The sequence below is a fragment of the Pleurotus ostreatus genome (genome assembly GCF_014466165.1).
Source record: "Pleurotus ostreatus strain PC9 chromosome Unknown scaffold_1, whole genome shotgun sequence".
Taxonomy (NCBI): Eukaryota; Fungi; Basidiomycota; class Agaricomycetes; order Agaricales; family Pleurotaceae; genus Pleurotus; species Pleurotus ostreatus.
The window spans coordinates 4,046,071-4,070,984 of NW_023503156.1; the positions used below are offsets into that span (position 1 = coordinate 4,046,071).

Below are 24,914 nucleotides of genomic sequence, written 5' to 3' on the forward strand. Positions count from 1 at the left end.
TTCTCCTGGTACTACCGCTTTACAGAGGGGGCGGGACAATCGAGGGCATTGATAACACTGGTCCGTTGCACTCGTTTCTCAAACGATCCATGCGCTGACCACATGTTCTAGTTGGCGATGATGGCTCTAGCGATGCGGGTCACCTATGGTTCTGTCCAATCTCTTCAAGCCAAAACAGGCCTTCCCATCCTCAACCAGTATCTCGGATGGCTCGTACTGCGCAAGTGCACTGGCTTCTGCGATACGGCTTCGCCAAACTGACAGCGCATTAGTCGCTTCGCCTCTGCTCGCGGTAATCCTCGGCGCCAAGTTTCGCAGCGCTTGGGCGAAGACGACAGCCTACCTCATCGGGTTTGGCGTGTGGCTTGTCGTGCTCTCCGTCAACGCAGAGGGCCTGTTCTACCTCGCCTACGCCGTGACCCTTCAGATCTGGATAGAACTGGAGACCTCCTTGCGAAATGAACAACCCGTCGCAAATAGTGGCGCGTACCGTTCGTTGAGGCTAGAGGATCTGCGGATTGCTGTTTTCTTCGTGTTCTTTGTTCAATTTGCTTTCTTCGGTGCGGGGAAGTGAGTCACTTTGCTGCATACATAGGGATGGAGCTGATGCTTGTTTGAACAGCGTCGCATCCATAGTGCAGGTCATTTCGCCTGAAGTTCAGTCCGTCGTCTCATTCGTTGTTAGGTCGTTCTACCTCGAACCAGTATATCGACTGGTAATCACTTTCAAGCCTTTCCTTGTATTCGGGCTTCTGGTAAAGATCCTGTTCGAGTACTGTGTGGTGGACTAAATAGTCTTCCATCAGATGGGGAAGGCTGTCATACCCTACGTGATCCTGTCAGTCTCGCTCGCGACGTTGAACGCGCGACTTCACCTACCGCCCTTCTCAATCCTGCTTGTTGCGTTGCCCTTGACCGATGGTGCGTGCATCTACGACGCACACCGCTTCGCAGTGATTAATGCTGTCGAAAGTGGTTACCTTGACATTCTTTTACCAAGTTTCGGACGTTGGTGAGTACTTACCATCTGGGACATTGCCCCACCGATCACCTCTAGGATCCTGGATGGAAATCGACCAGCCAGTCGGTCGCTTCTGTGTCACGTCCCTGCTCCTTCTCTGGTCTATGGCCATCTGTGCTGCAGGAGAGCACCTAATGCCGGACCGCGAAAAGGTGGATTGAAGGCAGACATCTGTTAGCATAGCCGTATTATATGTACCCCAGGCCTGGCCACGGCTCCAAGTGCTGTCAATTAATCTATATATTCCATGCAAAAGCAGCCATCAATACAGCCCCTCAAGAAACTCCTCCGCCTTGCCCTGCGGAGGTGCCCGCGCTGTGCTCGCGGGGGGCGGCAGATAGTCCGCTATCACCGAGTCGAAGTCCGCCTGCGTCGTGCCCCGCCCATTGTGCGCACGCAGTGATGACTGCAGCATCGTCGACACGATCAGACGCCGCAGCGCCCCTCCGTCCAGTGCCCCCTCCTCCTTCACCGCTTTCTGCGCCACCGCCCCCTCTTGCTTCCTCACTAACGCGTTCTTGGCGCTTCCGAGCGGGTGCGACGCAAGGCCCAGGAATGCGAGCACGTCGCCTTTCGTGAGCATCCCGCGCACCCCTGTGCCCGTGATCTGCGACGCGTCGCGTATGGAGGCAGCGTGCTCCCAGAGCAGGCGCTGCACCGAGGGGAAGAGGGGACCAGAGATGCTCACGTGTCCGCCATCGTGATGCGATGATGACGGCGAGGGAGAGGCTGGGACTTTCGACTCGGGCGCAGAGCTTGGTGGGGACAGTGCGGCCGCTTCCTTCGGCGCCTCAAGGTTCGAGATGTCGTCCCCCTCCTCAGCGAGCAGCGCAATGACCTTGCCAACGGGCACATTTTTCGTTCCGTCTGGAAGCTATTGTGCGCGCGATTAGTTTAATTGGCTGGCAAGTACATACAGTCGTCTGTGAACACACCAGAATTCTGCCCATTATCCCGTCTTCCTGCGCCTCTACGTCGATTGTCGCCTTGTCCGTTTCCTGGGGGCGCTGTTCAGCAGGCACGCAGGCGGGGAAACAAGGGTGCGCACTCACAACTTCCAGGAGCACGTCGCCGGCGCTGAAGGCCTCGCCCGCCTGCTTCTTCCACTGCGCAATGCCGCCTTCGGTCATTGTCGGCGACATTGCGGGCATCTGCATGGAAGTGACCGCACGTCGGGCTGATGACTGGTGGATTCCTGTATTTTGTCCGTTAACGACGCACTGGTTCTTGGTGCAGTCTGAACGCAACGTACTGCGAGTGTGTCCGCGGGCCGCGCTGTACAGCGTCCTTGAAGCAGATGACGTAGATTTTGCGAGGCTCATCTTGACCTGAAGACGCTGTAGTGAACGTTTGAACTTTGAAGAGATGTCGCGGGAGTTTAGTGGGCGACCGTGTCACCTCAATTACATAAGACAATTGTATACCACCTGTAGTCCGGAATTCCGTCCTTCGTCTCGACCAGCTCGCAGCTGGCCAAATCTCCACTTCAGATACTGTTTTCCATTAATATGCTACGTTGACGCCGACCTCAGGACTCTGAATACCCTCAAGGCTTGATCGCGAGACTCAGAATACACCAGGAGTGGTCGGAATAGCAGCAGACGTCCGGAATCCTTGGTGAGCTCCCTGTTTTCGTCAGTGTCAAGCGATACTGATTTCCTGGGGTCGCAGTAGCATCGCACACGGATCAAGAGAGTCCATCTATTGGCCCAGTTTCGTATGTGCTGAAGTCGTCCACGCTCTCCGGTTGGCACTCACACCGCGCACATATAGCATTGGCGGGGGTGTAGGCTTTTGCGTTGGTTTGCAAATGTTTTCTCGAGCTCTGCAGCGTATACGGACTATCGGTGCTGTATTTTTTCATCACTTTGGATTGTACGTGGTTTCAGCGCGGTTTACTTCCGATTTAACCTTTGCTCTTAGGCATTGTGCGACTCACCAAATCAGAATAATCCTCGTGTCCTGCGTGGTTATTACATCCCTCTTCTACCCGGCCCTCGACCTATACTATAGCTCCTCCTCTCACGTTCCCTATCTCTCATATCTCTCCTATGTACCATCTCTATCACCATTTACGTTGCCGACCGACTCTCGGACCACTACACCACTGGCTAGCCACGTAACGGACTTGGACAGTATATGGACGCCTCACCCATCACTACGTACTCAGGACGACGCCGTCTCCCGAGCACAGTGTCGATCAGGCTCGTCGATTCGGGTTGAGCGTATTCTAATCCAAGGCGGGACGGCATCCAATGAAAACATCGATTCCCATCTGAATAACAAGATACTTCTCGAAACTTTCGACATCGAAGCAAGATTAGGCAAGAGACTTTCCGAGCAAGGGATGAACTGTCTAAAGCAAGAGCGTGGTGAATGCCTTGTCATTAGCCCTTTGCTGTTTTGGGACTACGACCTTTCGTCTCTGGAATCTGAAATGGATATCATTCAAGCACTCAGCACGTCTCAAAATGTTACTGTATCCGGTGTGCTTGTGACTCCTCGTATGATCTTAGCTGGCCGCGGAACCTTGGACGAGTCTACGGAGGAAGACAGTTACGACTTCGACTTTGCGGATTATTTAGTCGTCACATACCTCTTCCCGGAGTCAGACTGCCTTGGCAATACGGAGCACGCCTCTTGGAAAGACCTCCTCAGCGCTGCCACCACGGACCTTGCAGATATCACTTTTCAGGATGCTGAACCTGAATTACTCGCTTTACAATATCAGCCCTCGCACGAGCCAACAGCAAAAACTTTCTCCATCATCTCCACGTTTACATACCTCGCATACGCCTTCTTTTTCACTTACGTGACATGGTCGATGAGACGGATGCATCGTGTCCATTCAAGGATTGGTTTGACTTTTACTGCACTTGTAGAAATCACAGTGAGTACCATAACGAGTTTGAGCGTCTGTGCGTTGGTTGGTTTCAAGGTGACAATGGTCCCATGGTAAGCATGGGATGACGATGTTTCTTACAATATCTTATATCGCGCATCTATCAGGGAACTATTGCCCATCGTTATTGTATTCCTTGGGGCGGAGAACATGTTTAACCTCGTAAGCCAACTTTTATTCTTCTTTTCCTTTTTCTTAACATTCCCATAGGTCGATGCCGTAACGAAAACATCGATTACCCTAGCCGTGAAGGATCGCATCGCTGAAGGTCTGGCTCTCGCCGGTACTTCTAACACATTGAAAGTCGTTTCGTACAACGCGATCCTCGGAGTCATTGCCGTCTTCTCCTTTGGTGCCATTCGACAATTCTGTGTCTTCGCCATCGTAGTTCTTGTTGCACATTGGTTTTTGGCGCACACATTCTTCCTCGCAGTCCTCTCCATTGATATCCAGAGGCTAGGTGTAAGGATAATCTCGCTAATCACTACAGGATAAACACTTATTAAGGCCCATCTACCCAGCTCGATGAACTCCTGAAACAAGGAACGGGCTCGACGCCCGCAACTGTCAGCCCCTCAGACGAGCGGAGAGCGGTTATCCGTCGAACAAAGTGGCAGACTCTTGTCACTCACATTCAGAATGCCCTTAAAGGGCGTGCCCGCACAAATCTCAGTTTGTTCCTGGTATGTTCATCTCCTTCCTACATCAATCGATGTCCTTCACGTATCCTCCCAAGCTCCTTGCAATCACGGCTGCGCTGTACTCCGCGACTTATTCGTCGTCGACCCCTTCATCCGTCGGGAACCCCAAACCTCGTCGATCACAGGCATTGGCACGAAACAGGGACGCTCCCTCGCAATCTCAAACTTCGCATAGTCCGGCGCATGATCTGTGGCATGTTCTCAGCCCAAACGGAGATCAGCTACTCCACCTGCGAATCGAGAGTCCAACAATCATGTCTATCAAGCCTTTTGTGTCGGACGTCGGTCCTGAGCCCGGAACTGGACCCAGGCGCACCGTCTCCGCCGACAGTGTGCGAAGAACAAGGTCGCGATTAAATACCAAGTCTTTGTTTTGGTTTTTGAAGATCGTTCTGCTGCCTATCTCGGCCACCACAGGGGCCTTGTACCTGCTGCTTCTTTATCTGCTTAAAGACGCAGAACTCCTCGAGGCCCAAAGACACCGCGACGAGGCTTCCTCGAATAAAACCACCAAAGAGGCACCGAAATCGTTGGACGGCCAGATCAGCTTCGACACATTACCCAGGGGCGTGGAGGGAGATATCGATCTTGTTGCCGCCACAAAAGATGGAAGGCTTATCGTCTGTGTCAGTGTGCAGAATGAGGTGGCTTTATGGTGGAAACCAAGGGCTTCAACAGGTGTGGGCGAAATGGAAACAGACCACGAAGATGAATGGCTATACTCAACTATCGACACTGGAGATTTGCTGCTGAGGGCCAAAGCGACTTCAGGCTTTTCTGGAAGTCGTCCTCAAGTTGCAATAGTCACTGTGGCCGTTACTGCAGACGCAAGCCTCTTTGCTCTTGGGACCTCAGTTGGGGTCATCGGCGTATGGGAGGTTGGCTGGTCAACGGATGGGACCACCGTCAATACCCAGCCGCTATCGCACTTGTCACCGTCTCAGGGCACCCCCGCTGTTGTCAAAACAACGTTTGTACACAGTGCACTGTCCCCCGGCAGGAACACACCGCTTCCCTCGTTACTGGTCGTCTACAGCGATCACCAAGTTGATGAATGGCGTATAGGCTCATCCTCGCAACCCCTTCCCATCAGACCAAGAAGCGATGGCTTGCTCCTCAAGTCAATGTTTACGCACGTCTACCCCGATGATCGTATACTGGTGATTTTTTGCATGGACCAAGGTCGGGTCGAGTTGGCCGAAGTTGGCACTTCATATCCACTCCTCCCTACTTCTGTTGTTCTTAGCCTAGGGGACACTTCAGATCAGATCGTCGTCGCCCATGCCAGTCGGGTCGAGTTAGGCGGGTCATCACGTCTTGTCTTAGGGATCGCCACGTCCTCCGGCTCGATATCACTATGGGATGCCACCTTGGGTACATGCATAACGACCTTCGACGACTTATGTGGGAGCATCAATAACCTCAAGATCTCGCCAGTGAACCCCGAACGATGTGAGCTCTGCACCGAAGTCGCACCAGAAAGCTTCTCCGTCACTTTTTCCGTCGGTCAGGTTGTCCAATTCTTCCGCATATATCTCCCAGGGGATGCTAACCATCGTTGTTCTTGTTCCCGGACCCGGGGTGTCTCTGCTTGGGACAACACATTACTCGGGCGTCGGTCGAGGAGCAGCAGTGTGTCATCCTTGCCCGGCAGCTTAGTGGGCAACAGTGGTTTAAAATCGAATGGCGGGTCTCCGCTAGCGTCTCGCGCGAGATTAGCGACATCGTATGAAGCCGCCCCTTTCCCTGTCTCGGGTCATGGCATTCACTCAAGAAGAGCATCAGAAAAGGATAGGGACTCGTCGAGACGACTATCTGACATATTAACGGTCCCCATCCCCTTCGATAACTTCGACAGCCAGGGCACTGGCGACAGCGTATCCCCATGCACAACTCCCCCCGCATTTTCATGGCACGGTGCTACTCTAGTGCGAGCATTCGCAGATATTATGTGCGAGAGAGGCGGATGGGACGTCCTGGACGGCCGAATCGCTGGTATTCGAAGGAGAGCAAGACTTGGGAATGTCTCGACAAACACATCTTTGACGCCGTCCCTCACAGGGCTGTCGGCGGCCACCCTTGAACGGTGGGAGGTATGGGTGTTAGACCCCTCGCATTCCAACATGCGATCCTCCCCACTGGTGGCGCTTGCAACGCCTATAAAATCACCAGATTCACCCCGAAGTCCAGGGCAAGCACCTCGTTTGCCGTTTACTAGGGTATCACCGTTCATATCTATCCGTTCGTACGGCCTAGCTGGCTTCGGCAATACGCTCGGTTTACTTGATTTCTCATCGTTTCGCTGTTGAGTTTGTTAGCTTTGGAGCACTGTATCATTATTAGCATCTCGTAAATATATATGTACATATAATGCTAGAAATTAGTTTAGTACCAACTACATTATCATCTGGAGAAAGACTGTCTACTTCTGAGTGAGGCTGACTGGTATGAGGCTGACTGTTGGGTGAGCGCAGTTACGAGATGGCTGGTCGTCTTGTCACACCTTTCACCACTACCACATCTCACTTCGTCGAAGTGCGTAAAAGGAACGATCCATCTAGGTTAAACTACCATGGACCTCTTCCTAGTACCCAACAACGTTGAAAACGCCGTATTCGTCTCATCTTCCGGGGATCCATGCTACGAGATCATCACATCCAAGAGGTCGCGGGGCGAAGGTGACCTAATGACATCCGAGCTTCAGCGCATCATAGCTGCAGGCGACCCAGAGCATGATGACGGTGACGAGGACGAGGAGGAAGAGCGTTTCATGGTTGTAGCCGAGGTTGACTGGAAGTCATGGTCCAGTCCCACGATCGTTCGAAGTCCTATTATGCGAGCTGGCGGAAAGACAAGAAGCCGTGATGAGAGTGGTAGTATGAAGGCAGCGGAATTTCTCTTCAAGCAGAAGCGTTTCAGCAGGTGAGTTCTCGAGTCGACTCTCACATGCAACCCCTATCGAGGATGGCGAGTAACATAGGAGCCGCTGTTTTCGGGATGGGGGAGAAACATATTGCTGGAAGCATGTAGCAAATGGCTTCCTAGTGAGTCGACTTTCCTTGATGCTGCAATGTACCCCCTCGCTGATGTTATTCCTCCAGCTCCTACACAAACTCACCAAGACCGAGATCGCACGCTGTACCGTTGCTCTTGTTACGCATGGGGTCTTCGCGGGAGAGAAGAAGTTGCGGCTGACAATCCACGCTAGCGTGTACAAAGTGAATGTGGACATGATTGTTCTGTCGTTCATCATCTTGGAAAAGAAGAGACGTGATGCAGGAGGAGATGGGACGAGGCTTGCTGCACACGACGAAGATCCTCAAGGGGATGGATGCGCGGAAGGTGGCGAGTAGACTTCTCTATGTAAGGCGGTTTGGATATATACTTGAGCAACATATCACGGATCTGCTTCTCAATGTCTCGTAGTTGGGAGCCCACTGGGAGCTTGACATTGGGGGAGACCTGGGAGATCGACAAGCGCAAGAGTAAGGACAATGGAGGAGTATATTCGTGGACTGATGGGTTCAGGGAAGACTCCAGCGTTGCGCCCGGTTTCCGCGTCGCGCATATTATTATCACGGATTGTAGCTTTTATCTCGGAAGATGAGGGAGTTGTCCACGATCGCTCCGTCGATGTCGTTCTTGTCAGTGCCATTGACCCCAGCTGGAGGAAACATCAGTGCTGGACGAGGCTGGATGAGGCTGAGATACATGACCCTCCGTTTGGCCGCCCCTCAGCTGCACTGTGGGTTATTTGTAGGATCTATGATTAACAGATATAAGTCAGACGTGCTCTGTAGAGCTCATAGAATGCGAAACGACCACAAACCTCGAATACGCTACTTTTGTCACTGCTTTGACTACCGTGCACACGTATTAGGGCAGTGGGCGCGAAGTTCGTTCCCAGGTCTTCAACCTTGATGTTATTGTTGAGTGCATTCTTCCACGGATCACCCTGCCTGCGACAAAGATCTATAACTTCCCCTTCGTAATTGCGACTTGAAGCAAAAAAGGCTTCAGTCAGAAGTTACTGAGGAATTTGACAATGAATAATTCTGAAGCAAGGGGAATAATCAGAGGGAGATAATATGGTCTCAGATCGGCGCCTTAGATACAAAGTCGTCTACCGCAGGGTCGCTTTTGAATCGAAGTTCGTGAATTCGTGGATGTGGTGTCGGTGAATGTTCTGTTTGAACAATTTTAGCGCCGAGTAGTTGTTCCGCCTCAACGACCTTTCGCGCCGAGTGACGGATTCGATCGCGGTACACCATTGGAGTGGCTGAGCAGGCAATATCTGATGCCTTATCGTCGCCTGGAGTCGCTGCATCAACACCTTTACACACAGGCCATCACATCTCTCTCATTTGACCCTGTTTCGGATACACTTTGGACGGGCTCTAACCTTGGACAGATTGTTGCCTACCATGGACGACATGGCTTGCAAGGTGTTTCCTTCCCGGTCGGTGGCACACCTGGAACGCCTGTGAAGAAAATCGTAGCTGAAGACAGCTATATACGAGCGGCCAGCTTGTCGGGTGAAGGAGTAGGCACCTGGACAAAAGGTGGAATGAATAAGTGGTATTTCAGGTACACCAGCCCGACCCACAAGACTCGTACTGTATCGCTGACAATCATACAGGCAACCGAACAATGTGATGGAATTCTCAAATACATCGAGTGCTTCGCCGCTGGTGGCTATTTCCACGAGTGCTTCAGAGTTGGTGTTGCTAAATTCGCTGACGGGGGACGTCGTTCGCAATGTTCCTTGCGCGTCCATCGCGAACCATCTCCATTTCTCTCATTCTTGCCTAATATCGGGCTCAATGGACGGATTTCTGCGTACACACGATCACCGAACAGGTCTACGCAGGGACGAGGGCGCGGAACACATCGTCAAAGCACACCACGGCGGAATCGAGGGACTCCAGTCTATTGGGAACCTGGTGTTCACCATTGGCTTGGGTATGAGGTGCGCGTTGCTTCTCCTACGCAGCGTGCATGCACTGAACCTTCCCCAGACAATCCCGTCCCATTCCCGACCCGTTAGTCAAAATCTACGACCTACGCACGCTTCGATCGCTCGCGCCCATTGCTTTCCAGAATGGCCCCGCCTTCATCTCTGTGATACCCAATCGCTCATCCACGATCGCCATAACCTCCAAGCAAGGCCTGGTCCACATTGTCGATGCGTCAAATCCCCACGCAGGGAGCGCCAGTGAATTCTTTCAGGTACTCTATTCTGATTCACCCCTCACGTCGTGACCAACCGCGGCTCTCAGCTCGATATGGATCTGTCGACTTATGTTACTGCGGCTGCTGTATCCCCTACCGGGGCCTATATGGCTTTCGGCGATGCCACCGGCGCGATTCACCTTCAGACGTCCTCGGAAGCGGAGGACCTCCCCTTCAACGGTTTTGATGGTCAGCCGGTGGAATGGGCAGATCCTCCAGACGCACCCCCGGATATCCAATGGACTGACTCGACGTAAGACTGGCACAGCGTCGATGGATGAATGATGAGCCCTGAATGTATCTTCCATAGCCCGCTCAACTCGATAGGAATGCCCTACTACAACACGCGCCTTTTCTCCGCCTGGACCCGCGGGTTGCAGACGACGCCGGTGTACTACCCGCCCCCACAGAAAATCCCCCCTCAGATCTTGCATACAATGAAGACTACTAACAACATTGCGTATGCGTCTTTGCCTAAGGAACTCAAGGGCAGGCGCAATACGGTTGTTGTAGCTACCCAAGGTCAACATGGACGTTTCCGGAGTGGGAAGAAGGGAAGTCAAGTAAGCACTCAACTGAAGCCCTTTCGGCGGATGCTTATTGGTTTGCTTAGTCGGACTCGGAGAGCCCCATGTTCGACCCGTCGGGAGATGAGATACCTAGGATGTACCGTCATGTGGAAATTGAGTATAGCAAATTCGGCGTGGAAGACTTTGACTTTGGGTAATCTCACTACCGTATTCCACCTTAAGTCCCTCCTAATCACGCATTACCCACTAGATTCTTCAATAAGACCGAGTATAGCGGCCTAGAGACTCACATTCTGCACTCTTATACAAACGCCCTTCTTCAAGCCATGCATTACATAGAGCCAATACGCCAGCTCGCCAAGTCGCATATCACGACCAATTGTCAGAGAGAGCATTGCTTGCTGTGTGAACTCGGCTTCGTCGTTCGTATGTTAGAGGACGCGCACGGGACCAACTGCCAAGCGAGTAACTTCTGCAAGACCGTCGGCATGCTCGCTCAAGGTTCGTTTCCCGCCTCCAAGTCATCCCCAGGAGTGACAGAACCCGGTATTTTCCAGGCGCAAACGCAATCGAACTTATCGATTATGGCCGCGATTCCAATGAGATTGATTATGCGCACAAGATACAGTCTTTTCATAGATTCCTCATCGACCACCTAAGTTCGGAAGGGAACAACTTCCCTCACAATCCTGTTCTAATCAACGATCCTTCATTTATCCCCAGTCCACTGTCCCCTGCGGCAGCGCCCATCACTCAGCTCCTGGGGATCGACGCGAAGAACGTGATAACCTGCATGAGCTGCAAGGCCGTTAGATCAAAGGAGAACATGAGCCATATCGTCGACATGGTATACCCGCGTAAGGTGCGCCGTGCTCTCGCTCACATTTTAGGCTATCCTCTCATACCACCCTAGAACTTATCGAACGAACCACCGCCGGCAGCCGATTTCACGAACGTCATCAGGAATTCCCTGATGCGACACATGTCCCACAAGGCTACATGTCAGACTTGTAAACACTTCGCGACATTTTCTTCGTGGCGGTCTATTGCTACGAAGGATCTACCGGCGGTGCTTGCTATCAACGCGTGTGTCAGCAATGAAGAGAATCTCAAGATCTGGCTGGACTCTCGGAATGGGACCTTCCTACAGCCACACATTGACTTACACGGTCAGCTAGAAACCGAGGAAGATCCACAAGCGACGAGGTACGAGCTGAGGGTGAGGTTTATATCCTGCTTACGCTGTCGTCGTTGTTGATGTTGATCGAACTGGCTAGGCGATTGTTGCTCAAGTCATACTAAAAGACAAGCACAACCATCTAGTGGCCATCGTCAAAGGTAGGTCCGCCATACTTGTAGACAAACATGGTATCTGATTTCGGTACCCAGTTCCAGAGGCCGAGCGAAGGAAAGACCTTCCTAGTCCCTGGTTCTTGTTCAACGATTTCCTGGTTAAGAATATCTCTGAGAACGAGGCATTGAGCTTCCCGGATAAATGGAAGGTATGTCGCGTTTCCCAACCCTAAGGGGGCACAGGAAACGAATGTGAATAGGTTCCCACTGTCATATATCTCGAGCGAGTGGACGTGAGGGATAAATTCGACTACAGCGGCCTACCTATGGAAATTGATACTTCTATATTGTGTCGGGATACATCCATCTCCTTGTTCGTATGTTCCGTCCTACAAGCTAGGTCCTTTGTGTACTGATTTTTGGATGTGTTAGGAATCGGGATAAAAACTTGATCAAACATGAGTGCCTTCGGTTTGAGGAGTTGCCCCGGCCAGGGACACTGGTGGCCATCGATGCTGAGTTCGTGCAGATGCAACTAGTACGTTCCATCGGTTCTAGTCTATGTATTTTCAATAAACATATATATACGTTATAGGAAGAGACTGAGTTCAGGTCTGACGGAACGAAGAAGATCTTGCGACCTGCTAGGCATAGCCTGGCTCGAGTCTCTGTTCTTCGCGGAAGTGGACTCAAAGAGGGTGTCCCCTTCATTGATGATCATATACACACCAGCGAGGCCATTGTCGACTACTTGACCAAGCATTCGGGTGTCAAATGTAAGTGTCCTTCGACATTGCCTCACCTTTACAGACTTCACTATTGCTAGACGGCGATCTTGATCCTCGATATTCACCGTATACACTTACACCTCTCAAACTGGTGTACAAGAAGCTTCGGGTCCTTGTCGACCGTGGGTGCATATTCATAGGTCACGGGCTGTCTTCAGACTTCCGTATCATCAGTTCGTGCCCTCCGCCTCGTCGCAATGCTCAGCGCTGATTCAGATCTACATTCAGATATCTTCGTCCCTCCTGAGCAAGTCATCGATACCGTGGATTTATACTTCCTGAGGACTCGACAGCGACGCCTGTCCCTTCGCTTCCTCTCTTGGTTTGTTCTGCATGAAAATATCCAGCAAGATGTGCATGATTCGATAGAGGATGCCCGGTCGGCACTCAATCTATACAAAGCTTACCATGAATTTGAGGGTCAAGGGACATTCGACCAGAAGCTAGAGGAGTTGTACCGCGAAGGGCGACAATATGTGAGTCATCCCGTGCGTTGAATTGCCGCAAACTAAATGTGTTTGTTCAAGGGCTGGAAACCACCCGAGTCTGCATCGTCTCCTACACCGGCGCCAGCTACTGTTCCGTCTCCAATACCGGACTTCACATTCGCGAATCCAACGAATATGCTGCAGACGGCACTGCTGCAGAGCATGTACCCCGGTGGCGGCGGTAGTCGTTCCTCCACACCCAATTCCCCATTCTTTAGTCCACCAAATCCTATGTATCCGCATCCACAGCATTGGCAAAAATAACTCTTGGATGTAACACAATCAGCTTGTATAGTATTTACACTCTACGTTTTGGATTATATTCCCTGTTGTATGCCGCGTGGCCCCTGACTCACACGAAGAAGTTACGATCACGCCCTCGGAGTGCTTTTAGCGAGCTTCCCTATGGAACCACCACCTTGAACATGGAATCGGATTTGCAGTCAAATCTCATCCCTCGAAAATACCAGGAAGAAATATTCATCCAAGCTCAAGGTCGCAATGTTATAGCTGCTCTGGGTACAGGGAGCGGCAAGACACTCATCGGCGCCCTCCTGCTGAAATGGATGGCATTGAAGGATACGCGGCCGAGAACCATGATTTTCCTCGTTCCGAAGGTCGCGCTGGTTGAGCAACAGGGCAAGTACCTCAAAGACCATACGCCCTTCAAGGTCAAGCTGCTCTACGGGAGCATGGATATAGATCTTGCGGATCGCCAGGGTTGGCAAGCTTGCTTCGACCAGCATGAGCTTTTCGTGATGACAGGTGAGTGCCATTCCTTTCAGAGTTCTTTGTTTAATGGCCTTGAACACAGCACAGATATTTCTTAACTTTCTGGCCCATTCCATATGGAGCATCGACAAGGTATTCGAACAGCTTCCGTGGGATGAGTAGAATCAACTCGCGTTCTTTCTAGACATCCATTATAATTTTCGACGAATGCCACCATGCCAGGAAGAAACACGCGTATAACCAGATCATGAATGGTTTCTACTTCCACACTTCTGTAGAGCAACGACCTAAGATATTCGGTATGACTGCATCACCCATATGGGACACGAAGGACGCTACTGGGTCACTCGCCACCTTGGAGCGGAATCTGGACGCAGTAGTCATTGGCGTCAAGGAACATATAACCGAGCTGGAACTCAGCGTTCCGAAACCAAATGAGGTATAGTCTCAACCATCGTTGTATCGCTTCGACCGGGTCTGTCTGTAACTCTGATTGAAGTGGTACCGCAAGTTGAATCTAATCAACTACATAGGTCATTGAAGTATTTCGCCCTGCACCTAAAACGCACCTCGACACGCACGATCTATATCACACACTAAATGTCTTCTCCGATCTGCTGTCATCCCAAGAGAGCGTAGAATGGTTTAAAGTACAAGGCCGTTATCATTCGGCTCTAAGTAACCTCGGGCACTATTGCGCGGAGCTGTTTCTCTTCCATGAGATGGATTTTCGAGTAGCACAAGTTATTGGCGAATCAACCATCGGGTCAGATATCTGCGCTGACTACATATCGCTTCCAGGATTGGAGCCGAAATCTCTACACCCAGACATGCTTCACGTGCGGTCCATACTCGATGATTATCGACCCTTTTTCAGTGCATCAGAGGTCTCGCCGTCACGCGTTCCACTAAACGAGTGCACGCCCAAACTGTCCAAACTTATCGAAATCCTTTTATCCCATGCAACGGGAGCTTCCACGGCGTTTCAAGCCATCGTGTTCGTCGAGCAGCGGCATGTAGCGTCTTGCCTGGCCCACATATTGCCATGCATAGATGAGCTTGGTGGGCGGTTCAATCCAGGCTTGCTTCTTGGGGAGGGGACAGGGCTTAATGGGTCCTCTAAGGCGATGTCAAGTTTCATGGGTGGCGAATGGACAGCGAAGAAGAGAGAAGAGACCCTTGCCCAGTTTCGAAGGGGAGAAATAAACATACGTGAGTCGAGATCGCCGTAAAGCATACCACACCCTCCCGGTATTGAGCTCTCAGCAGTCGTAGCAACTTCTGTGGCCGAAGAAGGTCTTCACTTTCCTGTGAGTGACGAGTACCGTTCTTCATGTGTACAAGCTATGCTTATATCAATGATACCCAGGATTGCTCTCTCGTCATCCGATATGACCCTTTGCAACACTTGGTAGGCTACGTCCAATCGCGAGGCCGAGCCCGAAACATGATTGCCTCCACCTTCGTGATTATGATCCAGGAAGACGACACGGTACAACTTGAAAAATATCGGAGGTTCCTAGATGGAGAACCCGAGGTCAAGAAGCTGCTGAACTCGAAGCGAATTCGAGACACCCCCACTGACGACGACGAAGATGACGACGAAGATGACGACGCCGTCTACGAGCTTAATCTCCACAATAGGGAGAGATACGTAGTTCCTGAAACTGGGGCAACTCTAAATTACGACAACGCAATTAATCTTCTCAACCACCTATGCGCACTCATACCCTGTGATGCCTTCACGCCCACCCATATACCGAAGTACGAACCTATCGCAACAGCAGAACAACCTGTATCCGACGCTCCTTTGCCTGTTGACGCCTGCGGATATGCGTGCACCCTGCGTTTGCCACCATCTCTTCCGCTTCCGCCAACACATCTTACTTTCGCCGGTCCAGTAAAGCTTTCCAAGAAGGAAGCCAAACGTGCTGTCGCATTCAAAGCCGTTAAAGCCCTCCGCGAATTTGACGTTTTCGATGCCTACCTGCTCCCCACATCTAAGGGATCATCTCAGCGAGGCAAAAGGGGAACTAAGGGGAAGTTGGATGTTGATGGTAGAGGATATGTAGACGTTGGTGGAATACCACCCATGATGAATGTAGATGTTCGGAATCCGTGGCACATGGGGTCACCCTCCCGCGGTCTGTCGCCAAGTGGGTGCGAAGGGCGCATGTTATGGCTTCACGCTGTATGGATAAACGGGGCCAGATCAGCGGGTATCGTATCTGAAGTCCCTTTACCACCTTGTGAAGCTTGGACGGAAAGAAGAGACTTCTTCAGAATGAATAAGCCTCGCCCTTTGGATCTTCGACGCGAGATCGGTCCCGGCGAGACCGAAGAAGAGCTCTGCGAACGGATGGCCAAATATACTACATCTGGGATTTGGTATCGCGTTATGGGCCGACCCGTGGATGGCCACCCTTCATTCTATGTTGTTCCTCTCGTGGCCGAAACTCCCTATCCGCGCGTTGACTTCCATGCTCTGTGCAAATTTGCAGTCCATCCGTATGGGAATTACGACTGGAGCGGGATTACTCCTGAACATTATGACCGACTCTTCGTCATGAATAACAATCAGCACGGAAGGCCTTATCTATTACGAAGGATCCGTCATGATCTATCTCCTCAGTCACCCCCTCCACCTGGTTCGAGGGAGGACGCCTTCCCTACGTTTTATGAGTATTGGATAGATAGATGGAAACGGAGGAAGCGCGAAGCCCGAGTACCAGAGGACGGCCCTCTCATCGAGGTCTACAGACTTACTCGTTATCGCGACAGCAAGTATTATCAAGATCCACAGGACCTGACGGAGGAGACTGTTTATGGGTCATCTGACGGTGCCATCATACCGCAGGGTTCATGTGCATGGTTTGATTTACCATGGGCCATTTTAAAGACTTTCGAGATACTTCCCATTCTTGCCCACCGCATCATTGACGTTTACCGCGCGAGATGCGCCCGACTGGACTTTGGTTTGCCCGCTATCCGCACCAACCTTCAGGTGGAAGCATTCACCATACCTAGTACCGATGCTCCCTGCAACAACCAAAGGCTAGAAACACTAGGCGACTCGGTACTTAAAGTCTGCGTCACTGTTCACGCGTTTAATAAGTATCCCCATCGCCATGAAGGTCAACTTTCCGCACTCCGTCAAAGTACTATCTCGAACTGGTGTTTAATGGCTAGGGCAAGGGAAGTAGGCCTAGAAAGTTATCTGATTAGCGAGCCACTAGACCTCGCTATTTGGCCACATTCTCAAGGAATCAGAGACAAAGCTGAAGCCGGGGAGCTTGGTTCCAATGCACATAAACGAGTACCGAGAATAATTGCGCGTAGAAGCTTGCAAGATTGCATGGAAGCCACTCTTGGTGCTGCATTTGCAACTGGGGGTATACCCATGGCACTCCAGGCTGGCGATGCCATTGGTCTGGCCTTTGGAGGTGTAGTTCCTTGGTCAATGCGCTACGAGAAGGCCTCAACCACTCAAGAACATGTAGCCACCCCCTTGTTCTCGCATTTACAAGAGGCGCTGGGGTATATCTTTCGGCGGCCAGAATTGATTGTGGAAGCGATGACACACCCCTCTTTCGCCAGTGAACTAGGGGGACCATCATATCAACGTTTGGAATTTCTGGGAGACGGTATGTCCTTTCTAGAGTGATAGGCAGGCCTTTCCTGATGCAGACCGTTAGCCGTCCTCGACCTAATCGTCGTGGCTTATTTATATGATAAGTTTCCAAAGGCAACATCCCATCAACTCTCCTTTCCTCGGACGCGCGCGATATGCTCTACGGCACTTGCCTGGGTTGCAGTAAATCGGCTCCAGCTTCATAAAGTCATGCTCATCAATAATGTTGAGCTGAGCATGTTGATAGCGCAGTATGTGCCGATGCTTGAAGACTGCTCCGCAGGGGACATTGTGAGGCAAGGATGGAAATACGAGCCTCCCAAAGTCATTAGCGACGTCTTCGAGGGCCTTTTAGGCGCAATCCTGATCGACACTAATTGGGACTACGAGAAGACTGCGGTGATAACAGAGAATATAATGGAGGATGTCCTCACGCAGTTATCGCCGACATTACCACTCTATCCTGGACCCGAACTTACTACCTGGGTCGCAATGTCGGGATGCAGGGAACTCGAGATACGGTAAGTCAAAGAGTTTTCGTCTGCAAAACAATGTTTTATTGTTGTGCTCGCGTTACTAGGAAGTCGGAGAGGCGCGCCAAGGGAGAAAGCGTGTCCGTGGTCATCCATGGTACGACGGTGTCTGGCCCAATCACCTCGCCTTCATTCTCATTAGCAAAACATGCTGCCTGTGTGCGAGCTTTGGACATCTTACGTGATCCCAAATCGGATAAATCACTGTCACGACTCTGCAGATGCCAACGGGGCGGCGCGTCCTTTGTGACCCGATCTGAAGAGCAAAATAGCACAGGCGAGAGCGAGGCGGAAGAAGAGGAAGTCGAGAGGATTCTATTAGCTGGCTTATTTTAAATCAGAAAGGTGTATTTGCATCCCCGATAGAATTACAGATCAAATTCAAAATCGGAGTCAGAGTCGTCATTCTTGCTACGTAGATTCTTCTTCGTGGTGTTCGAACCTCTTTGACGGTCTCTGTATATAGATGGCTTCGCTGCTCGAGATGCTGCACCCCATTTGCTATGTGATTCATCCTCCTCGTCTTCGTCTGAATCATCATCGCTACGTTTAGGCTTTGGACGCGGGGGCTCTAGTTGAATGGCACCAGATATGGCAAGCATGGCGGCCAGTTCTTCAGACTGACATCAGTCTAGAGCTTCAAAGGGGCAGCAGTCGCGTACCGTCGAGTGACCTCTCTTTATCGGCACCCCAAGACAAAATCTGTGTAACTACTTCGCCCTTTCTATAGACGATAATCATGGGTACTCGTGACTCCGGGAGATTTGGTATGCACTTGTCGCCGATGATAGAGACGAATTTGGTGTTTGGATGTCGCTCTGCGAGCGCACGGATGTGTGCATATGCACGTTCGCTACGTGGTAGTCTGTTGCGCAAGTCGATTAGCTGCTTCGTTGACTGGTGGATGCAATGCCGGCCACAGAGTGCATAACTTACCCATCCTTGTAAAGGAAACAGATCACAGCGGTGCCTGTATGAGCCTCGTCGCCGTCTTCATCCACCTCACTCGCCTCTGTGACTTCCCTGGTATAATCATCCCTCCCTATTGGGTAGACTCTCCCAAACCTGGCTCTCCTGCTCCGTTCCTCGGCCAACCGTTGTTCCCTGAATGCATTGATCATCTTCTCTGCCTCATCATCCTTCGTGTCGTCGGCGAGTTCCTGGAGTTCATCAGTGGTGAAATCGTCGAGGAAATCGTCAAGCTGCGGCGAAGAAGGTGGGGACGGAGATGGGGGGGTAGGGGGTCGTGGAGGAAGGATACCGTACTTGCGCAAAGCGTCGTTACTGATCCAGTTTAGTGATCTTTTCACGTAGAGGTGAATCCTGGAGGACTTACGCACAATTCTGTGTCTTCGTTGGCGTTGACGGCCATGGCTGCGCTGGTAGATGGTAAGAGATGTAGAACTGCGGTAGTGGTAACTTATATATCAATGAGATCTTATCTTATCTTAGAATATTTAGATCTTCCGAAATAGTCTCCGACATTACATTCTGGGTTGTTCCATCCGGCACATTCAAACGTAGTATGCTTGGATTATACCATTGTTTCGACAACTGAATGCGCGTGCCGCGTCTACTCGATTCACATAGCCCACCTTCGAAGCATTTCTGAGCGCGACGTTGGCGGTAGTATCAATTCACGTCGACGTCCTTCCAAGTCTACTATACAAATATGTATTTAATCCGGGTCAGTGCGTTTAGGGATGTCATATACAGTCCCGTCATTGAATCGCTGAGGGAGCGTCAGAACCAGAAACCTGACAGCAACATGATTGCATGTACCTTCAATCTAAACATGCACATCATGTAGCCAGCCTTCCCCCGTGCTTCCCACCACTGCCAACAGTGGTCATGATAGGGACCAATAGGAAAGGACTGAAATTCTTACCTCGTCGACCACATACAATCCGTCATAACGATACCTTTATTCTCATGAGATGAAACGGATCACCGTAGCTGACGGTCATGAGACGTACCTGTATGTGCCGCCTGGCCTTGGGGCATAAACTGAATTCGATTTGTCCCCTCTAACAACTCTGATGGGGAGGTGAGTCGTCACAGCGTAGTGCTACAAGGGAAATGGATTAAGAACAAAACAAAGGGAGGCGAGGAAGTAAAGTGGTTCACTTTCAGAGCAGCATTTGGGCCCTTCCATTCTTGGTCTCCAGCTTGGGATTGTCCATGAACCTGTTCACGGATCGTTCAGCGGGTACAAGCGGCGAAGACCAGAAGACGTGTGACATACTGCTTTCCCTTTCTCCGCCCCTTTACCTGAAGTAGAATCAAAAGTGAGCGGATGCCAATTGGGATAGAAAGTCCAGAAACTCACCCTGTTCGGTATATGTACTTGTCACGTCGTCAGCCTTCAATAGCGCATATTAGCTACTTGAAGGGTCGTACTCACATCTCTTCCCCCTCATCGACGTTGTCCTCGTATCCGCCATATAATACGACTGAGTATACATTCTCTTCACCTGCATTGTGGATCCCGTGTATAGTTGGCAAGTGAACGCCCGCGTCACTTAGCTCTTGACGATTACGGAACATAGCTCCAGGTTTGATTCCTGGAATGTCATCGTTGACTTCTGCACTGTCCAGTGGGCCCATGAGCGACAGCTAGGGCATCTTAAGGAGACAACCACTCACAGTCGCTTTAATCTTGCCTTCGTTTTTGACATAACTGGTTGCTCTTGTTGTTTCTTGATGGACTGGAAGTCCGATTTCCCATCGACTTATATTTATGAGGGCGAGTCATTGTATCCTTTCTTGTCTACTCTCGAACAATGAGCTTGTCCGAATATGGCAATTCTGTGACGGCAATATCCCACAAACTCCCGAAACCCACTGTCAGTTAGTCGAGAATGTTATTCTGAAGGAGCAGCCAGTCCACTGATGGCAACTGCGAACGTTGTTCGCAGTTGTGGGATACCATAACGATCGGTGGCTGTGCTACTAGCGTGAGGCTGGAGGTCACACGATCACGCGGCAGGAAAGACCTTTGCACAGATCCAAGGTAATTGACTGTCTGCATCGCCTCCATCGCCGCCCCTCTACCCACACCTTTGTCAGTCAGCGCTTAGGGCCTCTAGGACAATCATGGATCGGTTAGCGACATGCACCAGACTAGACCACTAGTTTGAAGCTGATGAGGCTGAATCCTTGTCTAGCTACGCCAAGATTGAGAAAGTTGGTGCGTTATCAAAGTTCAGCTCGGTGTAAACGATGGCGGCCCGTCTCAAGCGTCCGTATGGATTTACAGGCGAAGGTGAGTGAATCTAGTGGCGTGAATGCTGTCTATGATTCGTAGGAACGCTCAAATGTGATCAGGAACGTATGGCGTCGTCTACAAAGCCCGGGACACGACCAGTAATGCCATCGTCGCCCTCAAGAAAATCCGCCTCGAAGCCGAAGACGAAGGCGTCCCAAGCACAGCCATCCGAGAAATCAGCTTGCTCAAAGAGCTACGCGATGATAACATCGTCAAGTGCGTGCTTATCCTGCGCCACCATGTTCTCATGTCCATGCCATGTCGTTACCAGGCTCCTGGATATCGTGCACGCAGATCAGAAACTCTACTTAGTCTTTGAGTTTCTGGATGTAGATCTGAAACGATACATGGAGAACGGCAATCAGCGGAACACGCCGTTGTCGCCTGCTCTTCTGAAGGTACGTATTTGGGGTTACGGCGCTCTGAACGCGTGATGGACGCGCCGTTTTACCGTGCGCGCGCTCGCAAACGTGTTGAGGTCAGCGAGGTCAGCGACGCCCCAGCTTGTGCATATATGCACCGGCGTGTTCCTCGAGCGCATGATCACGCTCGGCGCGACTATCCTCCGGGTCACCCCCACATGATGGTCACTACGACTGCCTTTTGTTCTCTCTGCCAACCGAGCCCCATTACGTTATCATTTTACTGGGTTCGCGTGTTTCTGACGTTGATCCCTTTCTCTGCAGAAATTCACGCATCAAATGAACTCGGGTCTCCTTTACTGCCATTCTCATCGTATTCTGCACCGTGATTTGAAGCCTCAGAATCTGCTTATCGACAAGACAGACAACCTCAAGCTAGCAGACTTCGGTCTTGCTCGGGCCTTTGGTATCCCGATGAGGACTTATACTCATGAAGTGCGTCACTATATATTCCCTCTCAACTCTTAATGAATTTATATTCCACATTATCTAGGTTGTGACTCTTTGGTACCGTGCCCCCGAGGTCCTCCTTGGTTCGCGCCACTACTCTACCGCGATCGATATGTGGTCGGTTGGCTGCATCTTTGCAGAGATGGCGATGCACGGCCACCCCCTCTTCCCTGGCGACTCAGAGATCGATCAAATATTCAAGATCTTCAGGTAACCTTTGCTCATCATTCCTGGCCCCACACTTACTGATCAGAATGGGCATCAGGATTCTTGGAACGCCGAACGACGAGACTTGGCCAGGCGTCAGCGCGCTGCCGGACTATAAGTCGACCTTCCCCCAGTGGTCAGAGCAGGACCTGGGCCGCATCGTGAGCACGCTGGATGAGGATGGGCTTGATATGCTAAAGGTATCACATTGTTCCCCTACGTTGTTTCGGGTATTCGGTCTAACCTGTGCTTTGTAGAAAACTTTGACGTACGATTCCGCAAAGCGCATCTCAGGTAGACGCATTGATCTTCTCCGCTCTGTCGAGACGCTCATCATCATCCCGTCTACTCCATTCTAGCGAAACGCGCTTTGATACACCCTTACTTCGCTGGGTATACCGGGTAGTCACTGTGCCTAAATCTCATTCCGGTGGAAGCGAAGTTGAAGGGTTCTCGTGTCGCGCGTGCGTATGTCTAGCTACTGTTTATCGCTCCTCCATATACGCTATGTCTGTTCTTTCGTACCTTCCCATAGTTGCATTGTTTCATTTTCCATATAGCTCCTGCTCGCACTGAAGAATCCCATTGCAATACCCATACACCAACCAATCCCCTTTGTAAACTGGTTGTACACGACAAATGATCATAGCATTTAGATAACAAGTAATGAAATTGCAAGCCAGCGACGTAGCATTTACAGCGAGGAGGGAGAATATTCCTTTCCATGGATTGTATGTGAGTCGGCCGGGATATACAGTGTACTACCAGGATCACACCTACCCAGTGCTCCTCCTTCTGTCAACACTGGTATTCAATGAAAGCTGTGCTGTCTGCAGAAGCAGCTGACTGCCTTGTGGTCATTCCATTGTGTTCAGTCTCAATCGTTGTTTACGTGTAAAAAAAGGGCCTCTTTTTAATATAGATGAGCTTTGCTCATATTTGCAAGAGCATGATCACGAGCTACGCTTTCAGAAAACAGGAGTTCACTCTTTTCTCTTCTCCAGCATGAGCGATCCACAGCAAAAGAAGCCAATTGTGATCATCACGATTGGGATGGCCGGGGCGGGAAAGTCAACCTTCGTACAGCGAATAAATTCGTTTCTTCACGCAAAGGACTCCGAGAGGCCGCCGTACATCCTCAATCTCGACCCAGCCGTCACCCAAGTCCCGTTCGAGGCCAATATCGACATAAGGGACACTGTGAACTACCAGGAGGTCATGAAGCAGTGTGTTAATGCTCGCTTACTCTTCAAAGACGCGTTGTAGTCAATACATTGTTATTGTCAAGATACAACCTGGGGCCCAACGGGGGGATTCTGACGGCGCTGAACCTGTTTACGACCAAGTTTGATCAGGTGTTGAATCTAGTAGAGAAGAGGGCGGACGATGTCGAGTGAGTTTTGTGCGTTTTGGCATTGCGCTTTCTGCTAAAGGCCCTCAGCTATGTAATTCTGGATACGCCAGGGCAGATTGAAATATTTACTTGGTCGGCGTCGGGAGCGATCATCACCGACGCCGTAGCATCATCCTTTCCTACAGTCGTCGCATATGTGGTGGACACTCCTCGCACGACCGCCCCTGCCACCTTCATGTCGAACATGCTCTATGCTTGCAGGTACGTTCACTACCACTTCTCTGTTTCCAGAGCATGTACGTATCATCCCCTCTTGCGATGGCAGTATCCTTTACAAAACGAAGCTCCCCTTCATCCTTGTTTTCAACAAAACGGACGTCCAACCTCATGAGTTTGCGTTGGAATGGATGCATGACTTTGAAGAGTTCCAAGCGGCTCTGGCAACACATGACGGGGCGCGCGACTCGGAGGGCGAACCAACCTATATGAACAGCTTGATGAACAGCATGAGTCTCGTGCTGGATGAATTCTACAAGCATCTGAAGGCAGTCGGCGTATCCAGCATGACTGGCGATGGGATCAAAGAGTTCTTCGATGCCGTCGACGCCTCGCGGGATGACTACGAAAAGTCCGTATCAGACTATAACTTGCCACCCCCCCGGCTGATGTAACTCACCGCTCCACGCAGAGACTATCTACCAGAACTTGAACGAGCACGTGAGGCGCGCGAAAAGTCCCTCCGTGAAGCCAAGGAAGACTCGGTGAATAGGCTCATGAAGGACCTTACCGTAGATCGTGCCAATAATCCCGCTGCTGCGTCGAACGATCGATGGGATCCCGCGGAGGAGGAAGACGACGACGACGACGATTTGGATGTGAATATCATTGATCGCAGTGAGTAACGACCTTCTGCTCTCCCTCCTCCATGTTAGTACGGGCTGGGAACTAATGCCGCCGTATTCAGGCGAAGATCCGTGGCCGGGTCAGTATATGGACATGAATAGGGCCAGGAGACCTGGGGGAGATGAAAACATCAACTGGCCTCGGCCAGGCTGAACCGTGGAAGCCAATCATTCATAAATGACATTGTAATTGTAGGTGTGCGGCCTCGTTATGCGCCACGCGATCAATGCACTGAGATGTGTTTCCAGCTTAGAAGATCTTGACATACATACCCCGTGCGCGTACGGTAATGCGCGACCTTATAAGACTCCTTTAATCATGACATGAATCAGGGGTGCAGAACACCACCATCAGAGAGTTCATCAGGACTACTCGTGGTGAAGTCAACCTTTTTACAGCTGTGTTTCTTCGCGACGTCGATGATAAGCTGGAGCAGCTAAGCACAGCAACCAACTTATC

General features: G+C 51.0%; 11 protein-coding genes across 11 annotated transcripts; 7 read left to right on the forward strand and 4 right to left on the reverse strand.

Moving 5' to 3' along the window:
- Positions 1-145: 145 nt before the first annotated feature.
- MCD4_3 (Glycosyl phosphatidyl inositol anchor synthesis) lies at positions 146-1,182 on the forward strand (the record flags this gene model as incomplete). The annotated part of the gene is made up of 5 exons (XM_036771131.1): positions 146-570; positions 623-755; positions 807-921; positions 974-1,012; positions 1,058-1,182. The coding sequence occupies 5 exons, from the start codon at positions 146-148 to the stop codon at positions 1,180-1,182; spliced, it is 837 nt and encodes a 278-aa protein (XP_036636976.1).
- Positions 1,183-1,283: 101 nt separating this feature from the next.
- On the reverse strand, positions 1,284-2,343 carry PC9H_001482 (uncharacterized protein; the record flags this gene model as incomplete). Its single annotated transcript, XM_036771132.1, has 4 exons — positions 1,284-1,895; positions 1,957-2,019; positions 2,074-2,216; positions 2,274-2,343. 4 exons carry the CDS (start codon positions 2,341-2,343, stop codon positions 1,284-1,286), a joined length of 888 nt encoding a protein of 295 aa, XP_036636977.1.
- A 488-nt stretch (positions 2,344-2,831) lies between these two features.
- Positions 2,832-6,933, forward strand: PC9H_001483 (uncharacterized protein; the record flags this gene model as incomplete). The annotated part of the gene is made up of 6 exons (XM_036771133.1): positions 2,832-2,896; positions 2,945-3,976; positions 4,031-4,085; positions 4,134-4,385; positions 4,445-4,606; positions 4,660-6,933. The coding sequence occupies 6 exons, from the start codon at positions 2,832-2,834 to the stop codon at positions 6,931-6,933; spliced, it is 3,840 nt and encodes a 1,279-aa protein (XP_036636978.1).
- Positions 6,934-7,196: 263 nt separating this feature from the next.
- PC9H_001484 (uncharacterized protein) lies at positions 7,197-7,977 on the forward strand (the record flags this gene model as incomplete). Its single annotated transcript, XM_036771134.1, has 3 exons — positions 7,197-7,546; positions 7,605-7,668; positions 7,726-7,977. The coding sequence occupies 3 exons, from the start codon at positions 7,197-7,199 to the stop codon at positions 7,975-7,977; spliced, it is 666 nt and encodes a 221-aa protein (XP_036636979.1).
- Positions 7,978-8,921: 944 nt separating this feature from the next.
- Positions 8,922-13,219, forward strand: PAN2 (poly(A)-specific ribonuclease; the record flags this gene model as incomplete). The annotated part of the gene is made up of 17 exons (XM_036771135.1): positions 8,922-9,211; positions 9,264-9,593; positions 9,643-9,853; positions 9,904-10,109; positions 10,167-10,419; positions 10,470-10,579; positions 10,637-10,887; positions 10,944-11,248; positions 11,300-11,605; positions 11,664-11,724; positions 11,776-11,888; positions 11,940-12,052; positions 12,112-12,217; positions 12,275-12,455; positions 12,506-12,640; positions 12,696-12,943; positions 12,995-13,219. 17 exons carry the CDS (start codon positions 8,922-8,924, stop codon positions 13,217-13,219), a joined length of 3,444 nt encoding a protein of 1,147 aa, XP_036636980.1.
- A 161-nt stretch (positions 13,220-13,380) lies between these two features.
- On the forward strand, positions 13,381-18,187 carry DCL1 (Dicer-like protein 1; the record flags this gene model as incomplete). The annotated part of the gene is made up of 8 exons (XM_036771136.1): positions 13,381-13,720; positions 13,770-13,819; positions 13,872-14,126; positions 14,221-14,899; positions 14,957-14,997; positions 15,057-17,331; positions 17,383-17,839; positions 17,899-18,187. 8 exons carry the CDS (start codon positions 13,381-13,383, stop codon positions 18,185-18,187), a joined length of 4,386 nt encoding a protein of 1,461 aa, XP_036636981.1.
- A 32-nt stretch (positions 18,188-18,219) lies between these two features.
- PC9H_001487 (uncharacterized protein) lies at positions 18,220-18,453 on the reverse strand (the record flags this gene model as incomplete). Its single annotated transcript, XM_036771137.1, has 1 exon — positions 18,220-18,453. The coding sequence occupies one exon, from the start codon at positions 18,451-18,453 to the stop codon at positions 18,220-18,222; it is 234 nt and encodes a 77-aa protein (XP_036636982.1).
- A 37-nt stretch (positions 18,454-18,490) lies between these two features.
- Positions 18,491-19,223, reverse strand: PC9H_001488 (uncharacterized protein; the record flags this gene model as incomplete). The annotated part of the gene is made up of 3 exons (XM_036771138.1): positions 18,491-18,716; positions 18,788-19,135; positions 19,192-19,223. The coding sequence occupies 3 exons, from the start codon at positions 19,221-19,223 to the stop codon at positions 18,491-18,493; spliced, it is 606 nt and encodes a 201-aa protein (XP_036636983.1).
- A 306-nt stretch (positions 19,224-19,529) lies between these two features.
- On the reverse strand, positions 19,530-20,529 carry PC9H_001489 (uncharacterized protein; the record flags this gene model as incomplete). Its single annotated transcript, XM_036771139.1, has 9 exons — positions 19,530-19,583; positions 19,634-19,687; positions 19,740-19,773; positions 19,828-19,919; positions 19,979-20,038; positions 20,097-20,122; positions 20,181-20,197; positions 20,256-20,441; positions 20,498-20,529. The coding sequence occupies 9 exons, from the start codon at positions 20,527-20,529 to the stop codon at positions 19,530-19,532; spliced, it is 555 nt and encodes a 184-aa protein (XP_036636984.1).
- Positions 20,530-21,073: 544 nt separating this feature from the next.
- Positions 21,074-22,557, forward strand: CDC28_1 (Cyclin-dependent kinase catalytic subunit; the record flags this gene model as incomplete). Its single annotated transcript, XM_036771140.1, has 7 exons — positions 21,074-21,116; positions 21,179-21,335; positions 21,391-21,517; positions 21,806-21,976; positions 22,035-22,201; positions 22,257-22,398; positions 22,456-22,557. 7 exons carry the CDS (start codon positions 21,074-21,076, stop codon positions 22,555-22,557), a joined length of 909 nt encoding a protein of 302 aa, XP_036636985.1.
- A 646-nt stretch (positions 22,558-23,203) lies between these two features.
- Positions 23,204-24,608, forward strand: PC9H_001491 (uncharacterized protein; the record flags this gene model as incomplete). Its single annotated transcript, XM_036771141.1, has 6 exons — positions 23,204-23,424; positions 23,487-23,591; positions 23,640-23,813; positions 23,878-24,180; positions 24,241-24,446; positions 24,517-24,608. The coding sequence occupies 6 exons, from the start codon at positions 23,204-23,206 to the stop codon at positions 24,606-24,608; spliced, it is 1,101 nt and encodes a 366-aa protein (XP_036636986.1).
- Positions 24,609-24,914: the final 306 nt, after the last annotated feature.